Source organism: Hibiscus syriacus, unplaced genomic scaffold (genome assembly GCF_006381635.1).
Source record: "Hibiscus syriacus cultivar Baekdansim isolate YM2019G1 unplaced genomic scaffold, ASM638163v2 tig00110429_pilon, whole genome shotgun sequence".
Taxonomy (NCBI): Eukaryota; Viridiplantae; Streptophyta; class Magnoliopsida; order Malvales; family Malvaceae; genus Hibiscus; species Hibiscus syriacus.
The window spans coordinates 12,167,458-12,183,561 of record NW_024062733.1 but is presented as its reverse complement, the minus strand read 5'-3'; the positions used below and the strand labels follow the sequence as shown (position 1 = coordinate 12,183,561).

At 34.5% G+C, this 16,104-nt stretch overlaps 2 protein-coding genes across 2 annotated transcripts; both read left to right on the top strand.

Moving 5' to 3' along the window:
- Nucleotides 1–714: 714 nt before the first annotated feature.
- LOC120125156 (mitochondrial import receptor subunit TOM20-like) lies at nt 715–3,237 on the top strand. The gene is made up of 6 exons (XM_039143653.1): nt 715–952; nt 1,172–1,250; nt 1,343–1,512; nt 1,663–1,710; nt 2,161–2,247; nt 2,940–3,237. The coding sequence occupies exons 1-6, from the start codon at nt 854–856 to the stop codon at nt 3,063–3,065; spliced, it is 609 nt and encodes a 202-aa protein (XP_038999584.1). The 5' UTR covers nt 715–853; the 3' UTR covers nt 3,066–3,237.
- Nucleotides 3,238–5,197: 1,960 nt separating this feature from the next.
- LOC120125060 (meiosis-specific protein ASY1-like) lies at nt 5,198–8,377 on the top strand. The gene is given in 16 exon segments (XM_039143563.1): nt 5,198–5,264; nt 5,332–5,424; nt 5,520–5,646; nt 5,748–5,817; nt 5,912–5,953; nt 6,248–6,376; nt 6,462–6,575; nt 6,710–6,752; nt 6,859–6,900; nt 7,040–7,164; nt 7,313–7,325; nt 7,471–7,547; nt 7,636–7,731; nt 8,041–8,063; nt 8,065–8,189; nt 8,274–8,377. Coding segments are annotated over 16 exon segments (1,290 nt in total).
- The last annotated feature ends 7,727 nt before the right edge of the window (nt 8,378–16,104 follow it).

The window sequence follows — 16,104 nt, the reverse complement described above, 5'->3', positions numbered from 1 at the left end:
CAATTTATATAATGTATATATTATATTGGTAACAAGTGTGAGAAATGACTCAACGATTAATTCTAAAATCTAAGAGATTTAATATATAAATTTAATACATGACTATGAAAAAAGATTTTAAAGTTAATGTTTAAATTAAGGCATTAGAAAAATTAAAAACAGAATCATAATCAAATTACATTAAATGAAAATCGAAGGAAACAAATAATATACAAGTAGTGACCAAAGTGGACGACAAAGAAAGGTGCCAACGTCGCGAATATATAACTTTACAAGGACTCGCGCCCTAATTATACCAATTTTATTAACTGCCACGTAAACACTTCTGTTAAATGTTAATGGCAGGTGGATATATTGAAACTATTTAAATAGTTCAGTGGTCATATTGACACAAAATTAAAAATAATGATCATTTCGAGATCAAACTCCATAATTAGGTGGTTATTTATGTAGTTTACCCTTGCTTTTATCCCTAATCCTTACATATCAATAATTAATTTTTAAATATATGTTTATTTATAATTATCTCATAATGTATCATCAATGATAACTTGGTTCTTAAATTTATCATTTTAAGTTAAAAGGTAAAACAAATTCTTTAAAAAGAAATACAAATAAGGCTGAAAGGGAGACTTTCGCAGTCCGCGACGTGGAAGTAGTAAAACATAATAGGGTGGAAAAGTAAGGCAAAAGGAGCGCAAGTATTGGAGGCCAACACGGTCTCGTTGTCCGACTTCGCATTGCTCATAAGTAATATCATATGAGCTCTTCACACTTCTCGAATATCATACATAAAACCCTAGCGGCCACGCTCATCGGTTTTTGAAACTAAAAGAAGAAAACAACCACGGAAATGGAGTTTTCTCAAGATGATTTCGATCGCCTGTTAGTCGCTGAACACACTCGAACAACCGCTGAAGTCACCTACGGCAAGGACCCTCTTGACGCCGAGGTTCCTTCCTTTTTCATTGCTTGTTTCTTTTCCTTTTCTTTAAAAAAACAAATTTTTTCGTTTCTTTGTTTGCAATAGCTCTCCTTTGTAAATCAATCTCGATGGCAATGGAGTATTGGTTCTTTTATTCGCAATGTTCTATGGGATCAGATTTGTGTCTTTTTTATCAAAAAAAAATTGCTTTGAATTTCTTTGTGATATGTTAAAATTTGGTTGCAGAATTTAACCAAATGGGGAGGGGCTTTACTTGAATTAGCTCAGTTTCAGACTGTTGCAGATGCAAAGAAAATGATAAATGGTATTCTATCTTTCTCTTGAATTTTTTCCTATGTTATATTTCTCCCCTTTTAGTATTATTTTTGCCAATGCTATTAATATTGATCATTTTAGATGCAATTTCGAAGTTGGATGAGGCGTTGGGGATAAATCCATCCAAGCACGAAACCTTATGGTGCATGGGAAACGCGCTCTCCACTACTGCATTCATGACTACCGATTCTGATGAGGCAAAAGTTTCTTTTGATAAGGCAGCTCAGTTTTTCCAAAAAGCAGTTGATGCGGTAACTTCTTTGTTTTCCTCTTTCGTTTTTTTTTTGTTATTGCTTCGAAAAGTATCGGAGGGACTTTACATGAATGCCTCTTTAGCGTTTTGAAAACCCCAAATCTGAGGGTTTTTGTAAGCTAATTTGGGGGATTTTATGGGGTTGTAGGATCCGGGCAATGAGCTTTATCAGAAGTCTTTGGAAGTTGCAGCTAAGGTAAACTTGCTTTTCTTTGTTATACAACTAAATGGTTTAGGCTTTTATGTGAATGAAACCTCACAGTTTCATATATATTTAACTAATATTGATGTTTTTAGCATTTTAGCTGCATTGTTTGATTTGATAATTATTTGAAATGAACTTCATCAATGATAAAGTTATGGCTTGAGCTTAATTATATAATCAGATATTTGATTACTATAGCAGGTTAGTGGGATCGATGTTTTCCTTTTGTTTTACCTAGGCGAAGCTAGTTTTGAGTTTCTTTGTTCTCCTTTTGTTTCAAATAGATATTTTTATTTTCTTGGGAAAGAGAAGAAAGAGTATCTAAAGGAGTGTGGGCTGAGGAGTGGGTATCCTGCTGAATTGCCTAGGTTTTAATAAGGGTGATATCTTTTATATCCTCTAAACTTTCTAATAAAGCTTGGAATTTGTTTGTCTTCTTAGGCTCCGGAGCTACATATGGATTTCCAAAAGGCTGCAGGTAGCCAACAGACTATGGGTGGGGCATCTTCGGCTTCTTCAACTTCAACTGTGAGTTTCTTTTTAATCATGTTCTTCGTTGACTTCCAAACCTTCTATTGTGGTTCCAATACTTATCTTAGCCGTGGAAGTGCTTGCTTGCATTATCCTTTCTTACCGCACCATCTAAATTAGCAGTTACTATGTTGTATGCTTAAGTTCATTATGTATTATTAGATGTGAATGATTAATTCATATAATTATATGTAAGCCTTGATTCTGCTATTGTCGGTTTCAAATCATTAACCCCGTTCACCTACCATGGATGGACTCAAATAAATATTTCCACATCGGCATCTAAATCGTTTAGAAATTGTACATGTTCTGCATTTCTGACTGATCCATGAGCCATGACCGAACCCTCAATGTTTTTGTGAGGTATAGGTAATAAAATAGTCCTGCTTGATAGGTATGAATTCTAGCTCAAGGAGCTGTAATTGATAAGGAAAGAAAGTGTTCTTATCACTCCTAGTTTTTTTCAGACAAGTTCGAAAGATTGATTGGCTTGTTAACCGCAAATACATAATCGCTGTTATTTTTTTGGTAACTGTTTTTCAATTAATGAACAGAATAAAATATTTGTGCATTGGTTCTTCATTCTTGTAGTTTGGACTTCAGAGCCCGAAGAAACTTTAATAAACAGCGTCCATCACTTTGCTCTAAGGTCATAGAAGATTTTTTCTGATTTATCTGTATATTTGCAGGCTGCCAAGAAGAAGAAGAGCAGTGATTTGAAGTACGACATATTTGGATGGGTAATACTTGCTGTTGGAATCGTTGCATGGGTGGGAATGGCGAAATCCCACGTTCCGCCACCTCCTTCACGATAAAGGCGTTTGCTTCAAGGTAACCACTCTGGTTATATTTTGTTAGAAGGTTAAAGATTGAGCTAGTGAGATGTAGTAAATTGGGGCAAGTGGATTGTTCCCACATTTTGTTTTCCCCTGTTATTATAATCTGATTAGGGTGACCATCTTGGTTGGACATTGTTATGGATTTAGTCATTTAACAGATACAGCGATAATAAGCAATCGGTGCTTCAATATTTGGCATTGCCTTGTTGATCAGGCAGTTTAAGCATGCGTCGTTCTTCAATAGTTCCTTCGCCTCCCTTACTATTTTATTATCTTATTTCTTTAAATATTTTATATTCTTCTTGGATATATCAGATGTATAGTAAAACTATATGTACGCTATTACTTTGTATATATACACTTACTGAAATTCTTATTTTATATATATTAAAAATTATTTACTTAAATTATGTTCCAATGAACACTTGGTTGATCAAAGTGGTGCGTTGCAGTAACTAGGAAATAGGCATGCAATTTTTCAGAAAGGCAAAGTTATTTAATTTTTCAAATAGATATGAATAAATTATTAGTTTTTTTTTAAATCCAAATTAAAGTAAATTTTTACAATTCAAATATCTCAAACTCAATATGATTTTGACAAATCGGTGGAAATGCAACGAGTCTATTGATTTCGAAAATTAACATAGTTTCTCTAAGAATTCATTGAAAATAATTGGGGGAAAAAAGGTTTTCTTAATATTTATAAAATTGATGAAAAATATCAAAATTATATAATATAAAAAATCCATAAAGAATCTGAAACGTTTTTCAGTTATAACATCAATTTCATAGTATTAACCAAATAACTCATCAAATCAAATTAATCTTGTTAAAGTTTTTAATTTAATCAAATGTTTAACGATTTAACTTTTATCTTCATCCTCATACCGTCACTTACAAAATCAATCTAATTAGATACGAAATGTGGCTGTCACACAAAACAAAATCCATCCCACTGACATTACATATCTTGTGATGATCAAAACGCGGCATGTTTTCATGTAAAATAACAATTTTATCCCTCGCCACACTTCAACACAACGTTTGCATGTATAATTTAACCGTGGTTAAATTCCATACACCGAGTCCGACATTCTATAAATTGGGACTCCCCAATTCTCCAAGCTCATTTCACTCCCGCCATCACTTACGGTGATACAAAATTCCAAGCCAAACACTCTGGTTTTTTCTCTACAATTTTCTCTTTCTGCCATTTGAATTCTCAGTCTTCTAAAAAATTCTCCAGCAATGGTGAGCTCTGAAATTGCTTTGGATCAATTCATTTCCGGTCAATCTTCATGATTTCACGTTTTCTTCATATTCTCTCTGCTCCATTCTCGTTTTAATTTTTACTGATTTATCGTGTCCGGTTGTTGCGCAGGTTCCATTCCCGGCTATCCTTTGCTTTGTTTATGCTTGTTTGTTCTGGTTATAGTTCCTGCTTTTCATCTTCAAATTTTCAGTGCGTTGATAAATCTCAAGTATGGTATACGCAGAGACCAAAATCTCCTTGCTCGTTGTTTTTCTTTGAGATTTAACCTATAAGGAACTTGGATTCCTAAAAGCTTTATATGCACCGAATACACTTCAGATGTGGACATTTTGATTTTGATTTGGAGCTTCGATTAAAATTTTGTTCGTAGAAGACAATGCATGGCCATTCTAATTCAAATTTTCAGTAATTTATGACTCGAGCTGCATATTAAAGCCTGCTGTTAATGTTTTATAAGTATTGATTTCCTATATTTCGTCGCCACTTCGCCAGAGAATCTGCTCTGTATTTTTTTTCTCTCGTGAATTTTGCTGCTAAACGGATCACAGTTTTTTACCTTTATTGTCAAGTAATTAGAGCTAGAAGCGTTGGTTAAAGATTTTTAAGTTGATCTCATCTTTTTTTATTGTTTTTTCTCCGAACAGACGAGGAACTTGCTTCGTATTGCTATTTTCAATATTAGCTATATCAGAGGTCTATTTCCAGAAAATTATTTCAACGATAAATCCGTTCCTGCTTTAGGTTAGCTTCTTCTTCCTCCAGGACTTTCTCAAATATCTTCTTCCAAAATCTGTTTGACCGATTTCTTTGAAAATTGTGACAACTATAAATAGAGATGAAGATCAAGAAGCTATTGCCATTGGATGCAACGTCTCGTAGACTGATTGACTGGATGGAGAAAGGCAAGTTGTTTTCATTTGTTCTTAACCGTTGGCTCTGATTATTTGATAATTTGTTGCTTCTTCCCAGGTGTGTATGATGCATTACAGAAAAAGTACCTAAAAACACTGTTGTTCTGCATATGCAAATCGGTGGATGGACCGATGATTGAGGAATACTCATGTATAGTTTTCCGAGTCACCGTTTTTGTATTCATATTCAAAGCTTTAGTGATTTGATTCTTGATTTTATAAATTGAATATCCCTTCTCTTTGCAGTCTCTTTTAGTTATTCCAATTCTGATTCCCAAGAGGTTTCTATGAATATTAATCGTACTGGAAACAAGAAGCAAGGCAAAGCATTCAACTCTAACTCCACCTCTGAAGTTACTCCCAATCAAATGAGGTGATCTAAATTCGATTCATTCAAACCAAGATAATTTTCTGTCCCTTTTGTTTAGAGCCGGCATTTTTATGCTAAAATTCTGTGACAATGTAAAATTTCAGAAGTTCTGCTTGTAAAATGGTCCGTACTCTGGTTCAACTGATGAGAACTCTGGATAAGATGCCAGAAGAGGTAAAATCTTAGCAACTAAGCCTTCTAATATTTGTTTTACATTCAAGTACAAAGGTATGGTTAGTTGTAACATTTGTTTTATTTTCTGTTTCAGCGTACTATATTGATGAAACTTCTCTACTATGACGATGTGACGGTTTGCCTTCTCCTCTACCCTAAGTTTGGGAGTAATTTAATTTAAATATTCCCTATTGTTTAATAAAATATGGGAAATTAATTGTGAAATTCTTATTGTCCATGATTGAGGATTTGGTATTTGTTTGTTGAGCATGTGTTTGCTTCTCTGGATATTGAACCCAAGCAGTTTGTTACTTGTTTGCCTGTGTTGCGATTTTCCTGTTTTCACTCAACCTTTTTGGCGATTTTTTTTAGATTCAACCTTAACAAATATGGTATTTTATTGTAACGCATTAATTTCAACCACGCACAGCCAGTGGACTATGAGCCTCCCTTCTTTAGAGGCTCTACGGAAGAGGAAGCTCATAATTCATGGACCAAAAATCCTTTAAGGATGGAAGTTGGAGATGTCAACAGCAATCACTTTATGTTAGCTCTCAAGGTAATGTTTTGTAGGCTTTTTGTCTGCTGCGATCAGATTTGTGGCTCATATTTATCAAAGTTTTTGTTACTGGAATTTTGTACAGGTGAAAAGTGTACTTGATCCCTGCGGGGATGAAAATGATGACATTCAAGATGAAGAAGTAAACCTCGATGCCGACTCTGTTCAAAGAGATGAATCTTCTGATTCTGATAGTGAGGTAAAAAGACCATCCTTTGTTCAGTCTATGTACCCTTTCCCTTTAACGCTTGCTCCTGCTATATAACACCAAATGATACCCCATTATCCAAATAATTCAAGTTGGCGTCTTCGTTTTTTTACTACTGGTTACAGGTTAGTGAATCACGAGATGAAGAATTTGTTGTGGCACCAGTAGGTAATTAAATGGTTTCACAAGAACTTATTTGCCCCTTCCATCCTGTTTTTATAAGCTTTTGTTGGGAAAATCTTACTGCAAATAACAAGAATGGTTGTTCTTCCATATAAGCATCGACCAGACGAAGAAAATAGCGTGGTGGATGAAGGTAACATTTTAAGGTTATCAGAACAGAAAAATGGCATTAATTGTTTTTTTTTCCCTTTCTAATTCTACTATTTTACCTCTTTCTCTATGAGATCTTTTTCCTGGATCACGTTACTTCTAATCTGTTACCTGCTGTACAGATGATACTCAAGACCCCATGGAAGATGAACAACAATTGGAAAGGGTGAAGAATTGGATCAATAATCTTCATCTTGACACTGTTGGAGTTACTGATGTGCTCTCCAATTTCCCCGAGATCTCAGTGGTAAAAGCGCTACATTGTTTTCCTAATTTATTTTTAATCAATAGGGGGCTAGAAATTAGTTGAGAGTGGTTTGCTTTCCAGATCCTGAAGTTTCATTTTGTTGTCATAATAATTCTGATTTTAATCTTACTATTTCGCACAAATATAGGTTTTGACAGAAGGTAATGAAAATATTTGGTGGAAATTGAAGTTTAAACATAAAGGGAGTACTCTACAGTCCTGATTTTGAACTCCTTTCAAACTTCTATAATAATAATATTTCTAACTTTACCTGTTACTCCTTTAATATCTTTGGATCGATTTCAGAAATAATGAACAAACTCATAAAGCAAGGTGTTTTGTCTAGCAGTGGAAAAGACAGTTACACCATAAACAAGCAGAAGGTTATTTCTTCTAAATTTAAAATTTGTATGCTCATTACCTGCTTTAGATCACATTCCTTGATATCGTGAAAAATAATACCCCTACCAGAAATCCGAGTGTGAATTTCCGGTTAAAGAAGAAATGGATGGACAAGTCCACATTGTTCAGAAGTCTCCAAAGGTTGAAGATCACTTGTATATGAAGGTATTCAAGTTCTATTCTATTTCCATTTTTGGAATTATCAACAGGAATATTGTATGTTCAGTTCCATGTAAAACATATTCTATTGCTTTGCTTGCTTTGCCTTTCATCTCTGTATATTTATGAGTTTTTTTTTTCACATCTAACTTGCACGAGGCTTTTCAAGTTTTTGCAAATTTTAAATGAAAAAGATTCTGCTGTTTTCTGGTTCTTTCAATAATGAGGTCATAAGGAATATTTCTTACATATTGCTAGGGTTGCCTAATTAGTCTTTTCAGTTTGCAAATTCTGACTTCATTATTGTAACTTTAGGCTTTGTACCATGCTCTTCCAATGACATGTGTCAGCTGCAAAGCTTCATAAGAAGCTGGACGGACAAGTAAATCAGAATGTTGTTCGAAAGATTATAACTAAGATGACGCGCAATGGTTTTTTCGAAGCTAAAGGCAACCGTAGGCTAGGCATGTGTTGCTATTCTTGTTACTGTTTCCTCCACACGATAAATTCTGATAATTTGCTTTGTGATCGATCGGTTGTTAACGCAGGCAAACGAGTAATCCACTCCAAACAGACAGAGAAAAAGCTACTGGAAGTCAAGAGAGCTCTAAACAATGACCCAATAAGATTGGGTCTCAACAATACCCAATAAGTAAGAGAACGAACAACTCTATTTGCCATTCTATTAACATAAACTTTAAAAGAAGAGTGCTTAACAAGAACTTTATGAGCTTCGTTGAGCAACAATTCTATCACAGACAAATCTTCTTGCCGGTTAGTTAGCACATTGACAATGGAGATAGCATCACCTTCAATGATCACCTTGTCTCAATCAGTCTCAATGGCCATTCGAATACCATAGGTGAATGTCATCACCTCCACTGGTTTTGCTGAATTGGTGCTACGCGCACATCCTTTAACCACCATTCCGTTATGACTTCGGGCAATTATTTCCTCTGTTGCGTCGTCAAAGTTCTGAAAAAATGTATTATCGACGTTGTTTTCGACACTTCCAGCTGTTGGTTTACTCTACCTATACGTTTTAGAAGCATGGGAGCGATTATCCTGGGAGCTTCCTCCTCCATTGGTCAAAGTGAAGTCAACCGAAAGCTCCTTAGCCTTTTTAACCACATCACTATCTTCCTGGATGATATTATCGCGGATCCATCCATTCCTTCGAGAACAATTAGGAGGAAAGAGAAACCCACATGATAAATGTGAGATCTATTTGCCCTTTCAAGTCTAAAATTGAGGATCCACCCGTAAGTATTAAACATTTTAACGATAAAACATGAAATTTAAAATGCCCCAAGCTAAGCAATGGCATTATCTCCTGACTTGTTACGAGTGATTTGAAATGCCCAAACCCTACACCCTTGAAGAATGGACATTAGTCGTCTTTCGCTTTAAAATGATATTTTATTTTTATTGTTTAAGGAGCTAATCAACACCTCAACAAAAGTGAGCTAATCAATAACTAGTGTAATTAATTCTAATGCTACATCAATTAAACAATAATCTTCTTTTAATTCTAATTCTAGTATTTTATTAAAATTTAGGTTTAATATAAAAATAAATATCCAAACTATATCTAGAAAAACGTTTTAGTGTCTAAAATTTTTTTCGCTTAAAATGGGTGTTTAACGTTTTCTCATTTTTACTTTTAGGTACCCACCGTCTATTTTTTTAATTTTTTAATAAAAACAATATTATTTTTAATTAAAAAAGAAATAAAATTAATTTATTTACAAAAAAAAATCCATTTTTTTACTAAAATTATATAAAAAAAAAACCCACTATAAACTAAAATCTCTCATTTCAACCCCATTACCAACCGTCGTCGGCGATCTTCGGCCACCATCGTTATCGTCAAACGATGACCCACCCGTCGCCACACACCTATTGATCAATCGTCGTCCTTGCCGTGACAAAAAATCCCTAAATCTAAAACCCCCCAAAATCCAATCCCTAATTCCCAATTTCAGTTTCCTAACCCAAACGGTCGCCAGCCATCGTCGTCATCATCGAACGGTTGGGTTTTGATCGGAATAGCACGATGGTTCAAATGATGGCAGCGGTGTGGCTTATGAACGTCATAGCCAGCTGGAATCGAGGAAAAATGACAACGATGGCTTAAAAACAACGAACCTTTGAATGTTTCTCTACGACAAACGGTGGCATGTTACAATGAAAGGTCGAGGGTTTGATCGGGGATCAACATCGGTGTCGATGGTGGTTGCAGTGACGATCACCGTCGAACAGTCGACTGGTGACCTATTGCAGGGGAAGGGGTAAGGGGAAGGGGGAGCACCAAGGGTTTGGGGGTATTTTTCTTTTCTTTTTTTACAAAAAAAATAATCAAAATTATCATAATGTGACACATGTCACTTAACAGAGATATTTAACGGCAGTTAACGTCCGGACACCTTAAAATATAACGTTTAAAACATTAGATATCTATTTTTAGCAAAAAATTCTTTAGGCACTAAAATATTTTTCGAGACATAATTGGACACTTATTTTTATATTAAGCCTAAAATATATGTATCGCATTAGATAAAATATTAAAGTATATGTACTAAATTTTTATCTCTATTTAAATCTAATGGACTCAATAATGATTCTCCCTTACTGTATTCACAATTAGGGGTGAGTATTATAGGTGAAAATTTTAGAGTTAATTGAGTTGATATATTTTATCATTCTAATTTAATTTAAACTACTTTAAATTGAATTGGATAAACTTGTTCAAATTATATTTTAAGAATATATTAAATTAATCTTATTAATACTATAATTAAATTTAAAGTGAAAATACATTAATTCAAAAACATATATATTAGAACTCTTTTAAAACACAATAAGAGAAAGGTACAATATTTTTATATTTAACAATTTATTCAAGGTATCAAATTTATCTTTTTTACTTTTTTTATGATTTAATCTATTTTTTTAGAATTTCGTATATATTTTGAATTTCTTATAATTTTATAAATATTTGAAAATTTATATTTTAAGACTTTTTATTTTGTAATTTTCATTTATAGGGACTAATTTATATATTTTAAAATTACAAACGACTTTAAGTGTTCTTTACACAAGTTTATTATTTGATGTAATTAAATTATTCAAATCAAGAGCAAACTTAAATCTTTTATTAATCCGATCAATAAGGGTTTTAGTCACCCTTCTCCATAATCATGAGTTCCTCTCAACATACTACCTATTGTAGATACTCGATTTATCTGGGGCTAAGTCAGAGCAGACTCGAAGCAGAGCAGTTAGAGGCCCAATTCGGCGATCCAGCTTCTAGCCCACGTGAATACTCTATGAAAAACTAAAAGTAGTTATTGGGAGTTAACAAAATAGGGGTTTCAGTTTTCTTAATCTATCAGGGGAAACACAGAAAAAGGGGGCAATTTTTTTAGGGGGATTTTAACTACTGGAAACCACTAATAACGGAGGTTTTTAACACATGAAAAGGGGGTTACGAAGAAGGGAGAGAAAAAAAAGAGGAAACAATAGAGATATATTAACAATAGAAAAAGCCAGAGAGAGACTTTTAGTTTTGTTTTTTTACACAGCGGAACAAGAGGAAATAAACAGTGTAAACAACATTTCCATTTTCAAAGATCAAGCAGTGTAACAGGGGTCTTCCCTATCTCTTTCGAAAGCAATATAAGCAATTCAAAAGCAGGTTACTTTCTTTATTTTCTGAAATACATAGCAATTTTATATGTGGCTTGTTGTTTTTTTTCTTTCAAAGCATAAAAAAATAACAGAGAAAGGAATTAGAAAATTACCTTAGTTGTGGATGACGATAGAGTCTTGGTTGTTCTATTCTAGTCGTTTGGGGTTCAATTAATGGAAATAGGGACTGGGGTTAGTGTTATGAAATCAACTAGGTCTAAAATTAGAACAATGAACAGTAAAATAAAATAGAAGATGAGTGGTTGTTTACTTTTGAAAAGAATAGCCATCGCCGTTAGGAGAGGTTCCCCAGAGCTTTCGGTCGTGCCGTTGAGGTTAGGTGGTCGTGGTAGGGATTCAGTTTAGGTTCAGAAGTCTTATTTTTTTTAGAGTCTAAGACCGAGGAGGGAATGTAACAATTGGTTATCCATTTTTGAGTAAGCGAAGCGAGTATAAAACAAAAATTCAAAAAGCATTTCATCATTTAGAAATCATTGTCATGTTTCATTGTAACAAAAGAGAAATTGAAAGTAGGAGGGGTTTGATTCATTACCTGAGCAATGGAGAGAGCGTCATTCGTGAGGAGATAAGAATGGAAAGTGAAGAGCTCGGCCGGCTCTGCTTGAAGATTAGGCTAGTTTAGTAGTTTACTTAGGTTACATATATTAATAGTTTTGGGTAAATTAGAATTTAGGCCCTCACATTTCATGCTCTCTTTTGCAAAGCAGTCATTTTCTTATATTAATTTTCTTGTTTCATTTCAAATGTGCATGTACTATTTATGTTATTTTGCATATTATCTTAATTTAAATCGAATAGGATAAATTGTATATAAGACCCTCTAGATTCATGTGCACTTTTGTTTAAGTCGCTAGTTTATTTCCAATTTTATATGTTTACTTTTACGTACATTTAAATTGGGTCATTTTTTATATGTAAGTACATACTTTTTTTTAATTTTGTAGTTTAGCATATCATGTTTTTATTTTTTATTTTTTATTCACATTTGTACATTATATGTTAATATGCATGGTTAATGATTTTTAGTTAAAATACATGTATATAATTTTGTGTATGTCACGTTGTATGATATTTTTAATTTTGTTTAATTAATTTTGGCATGACATCCTTTTTTGCACAATTTGTATGATATCCTCATGTGCATAACTCGACATATTACATAATTAGATTAAGGGTAATACACTTTTAATTTAAAATTGTTTTAAGTGGGTTGTCATAACGCATTTGAGGTCCGCTTTTAATGATTTTAAAATGAAAGTGTATCCCATTAGTGACACCTAAAAATTAATCCATTACTTTAAAATTTGGGAATGGAAGAAAAAGAAATGTTCGGCTATTTAAATTTATCGAGAAAAGGTTGTTATAGCTTTTAAGATACGGTCTCGATATTTGTAAATAATCGAACATTCTTTATCTTTCTAAAACGACTTGCTAATTTTAATTTAATTTATTTGAGTGCTTTTGAATATTATTGAATTCACATCTTTGTTTTATGGGATCATAAACCAAATTAAGTTCAAATTTTTCAAGTTCAATGCAAAGACATTAATTAATTGATTAGGTATCATTTTAGGGCGTTGTGGGGGTGCTAATCGTTCCTCGTACGTAACCGACTCACGAACTCGGATTTTGGTAACGCAGACCTTAATTTGGTGTTTTAATTAAAATTAATTTTTATTTAAAATAACAAACAGTTTTGGGTGCCCAATCACACCCTAATCAAATATTGGTGGCGACTCTTTGAATCATATTTTTTTTTCAATCGTAAAGGAAATCCAAAAAAATTTCGAAACGAGAGGTCTTTTAAATCCCATTTGTTTTTAAATTAAAAATCAATTGAAAGAGGTAAATAAAATTAATGTGGTTTTTTAAATCTCACTTTCTCACATTTAAGAAAATATCGTTTCGACAGCTTGGCGACTCTGCTGGGGACTTTGTTTTTAGAGAGTCAGGCCGATAGTCGATTAATTAATAGTCTTTGCAATTGAAAATTATAAATTCGTTTTAATTTGGTTTTCGATCCCTTGTTTGGTTTTTAATAAGTTTTTTTTTGTATTTTTTTTTTATTTAATTTGATTAACAATTAAATAGTTGTACTAATTTGTTGCTAATAATTTCAGACTAATTGTGTGAATTTAGGAAATTTGAGTGTTTTATTGTGTGCTTTTTCGCTTTTCCTCACACACTGCACAGTTGCATTTTCATGACATGAGCTAAAACCCCGCTCCGTCCTAATTAAGTAGGAGTGAGAGACTATGCCCTCGTGTGGTTTTCACCTCTGCATGGGATAGTGGATCGCTCTTGGAGCTTACGCCTTATGGTCCTCGTGATGGTAATCACCTCCGCATGGATATAAGGAGGTGTGTTCCCTTGAAATTGAACTCGATCCCCTAAAGCCTATGATGGGCTAGGATTGAGGTTTCGATAGCCCAAGGGAATACCGACAAGGACAATTCGAGAACCTATTACTTTAGAACCGAACCCAGCATATAGTGAACATAAAGCCTAAACTTAGATTGAGCCAACCCCGAGCCTTAAAAATCATGTGAGGAGGGTACACAAGGAAAAGCTTTTTTTGAGTTATTTATTTTCGTTTTTCGAATAAATGCATGCAAACTAGATATCATGTGGTTAGGTTTATTTTTCAAACAAGCATGCGAATTAGAAATCATGCGGTTAGGATTTCTTTTTGTGAATAACAAAGCATGGGGGTAGATATCATGTTGGGTAGGATCTGATAAAGCATGATTGGGTAGCCAACATGTGGGTAGGATTCTTTAACAAATTATTATCCCGACTTAATTGCTTTATGTTTACTAACCGATCTTTTGTTGTCTTTGCCTTGTTTCTTTTCTGTTTTGCATTGCACTATCCATTACATGGTGTTGATTTGGGATCGATGTCCATATAGAAGGCCAATAATATAGAACAAATGGTTCAGAAAGAGGTTAAGGATAATGCAGATATTCTGAGGTGGTCGGAATAGTCCCAACTGACCAACGGGGACAGTGTGATGCCTGGATACGTGTCAGAGTTATTTGGTTACACTCACATCAATGTACGTTAGAATGATCTGAGTGAGCTAAGAGAGGTATGAGGAATATGGGAAGCAGCCGATAAGGAGATGTTTTATCAGTTGTACGATGATATTCCTTATCTTCTGGATGTTCCTATTGACCGAAATCTGTTTAGAGCATTGGCGCAGTTCTGGAATCTGGCTTATAACTGTTTCACATTTGGTAGGGTGGATCTGACACCAACAATAGAGGAGTATCAAGCTTTGGTCCGTTGTCTGAGGTCCCAAATGGATAGAGTATATACCAAGCTGTCAGGCACTCCTTCATTTAAGAAGAAATTACTATTGATGACCGGAATGAGTGAAGATTGGGTAGTTAGAAACATTAAGAAGAAGGGAGACAGTGAGCGCATATCTTGGGTTTCTTTGAAAGAAGTAATTGCTCATCACCCTGATAAGAGAAAGAAGCTTGACTTGTTTTCTTTAGGGATTTATGGGCTCATTATTTTTTCAAAGGTGCTAGGATATGTAGATGTATCAGTCGTTGACCTGTTTGAAAGATTAGACAAGCGCATGGATCCTGTTTCAGCCATTCTAGCTGAGATGTTCCGGTCTTTGAGTTCTTGTAGACGCGAGGGAGAATGACGCTTTATAGGGTGTGCGCCATTGTTGCTAGTGTGGATTCTAAGTCATTTCAAACATGTTGAAAGGGCACCAGGACGAGTGTTTCTAGATGGGTTTTCGCCTTTGAAGGATTTTCTTTCTAAAGAATGGCCTGGGGGTTTCACCGAAGAAAAATGGACGGTCATCTTTAAGGATATCAAGGATGGTGATATTTTGTGGCGAGCTTCGTGGAATGTCTCTTCGGATATACTTTACAGATGTGGAGAGTGATATTGGGTTCCTTTGCCAGGTATATGGGGTTATGTCGGGTATGCACCGATACTAGTTTCTAGACAGTATGGGTCAAGGCAGTTCATTCCAGTCATATGGGACTTGGTAGGGTCAGATTTTACATTCAAATGAGATCAATATAAGGGTAAAGTTAAAGGGGTTACTGAGGCCTGGAAGAAAACTCGTCATGTGAATCTGTTCACTTATGATCTCGAGTTATCTCAAGAGTACGAGCAGTGGAGAAGCGGTCGAGTAAATGATAACATCCCGATGGTGAATCCTGAAAATATTCAGCCTGTGGAAGAACAAATGAGAATAGTGCCATCTCCATTAGAGTTAGCTAAGCGCGATTTCGAAGAAGAACAGAGACAATGGAGAATGACTTTACAGAAGCTAGAAGATGAAGTGTATCAAAAGGGATAGGAGATTGACATTCAGAAGAGTAGAGCATATCAAATTAGAAAAGTGGAGAAGCAACTTCGGCTATACTTTGATGATCTTCGGTCAACTTATCAGTGAATGGTAAAAGCTCAGACAGGTTCTAGCTCGAGTAAGTCATCTGTCGAATGGAGGCAAGAAGTGGCGAGCCTCAAGAGAGTAGCTGGAGAGAGTCAAGAAGAACTCAAACAAAGCAAGCACCAAGTGAAGATTTTGTCGAAAGAAAAGGATTCTTTAGAGCAGCGGTTACAAGAGAGTCAGGCACAGAATTAGAAGTTGAAGGGGAAGATTTCTAGTTTAGAGACTGCATTACGACGATA

Excerpts from the sequence above, each read along its gene's own strand:
- LOC120125156 (XM_039143653.1), top strand. The coding sequence starts at position 854 with ATGGAGTTTTCTCAAGATGATTTCGATCGCCTGTTAGTCGCTGAACAC. Across the intron at positions 1,251-1,342 it reads TGCAAAGAAAATGATAAATG|ATGCAATTTCGAAGTTGGAT; the intron begins GTATTCTATCTT and ends TGATCATTTTAG. Across the intron at positions 1,711-2,160 it reads CTTTGGAAGTTGCAGCTAAG|GCTCCGGAGCTACATATGGA; the intron begins GTAAACTTGCTT and ends TTGTCTTCTTAG.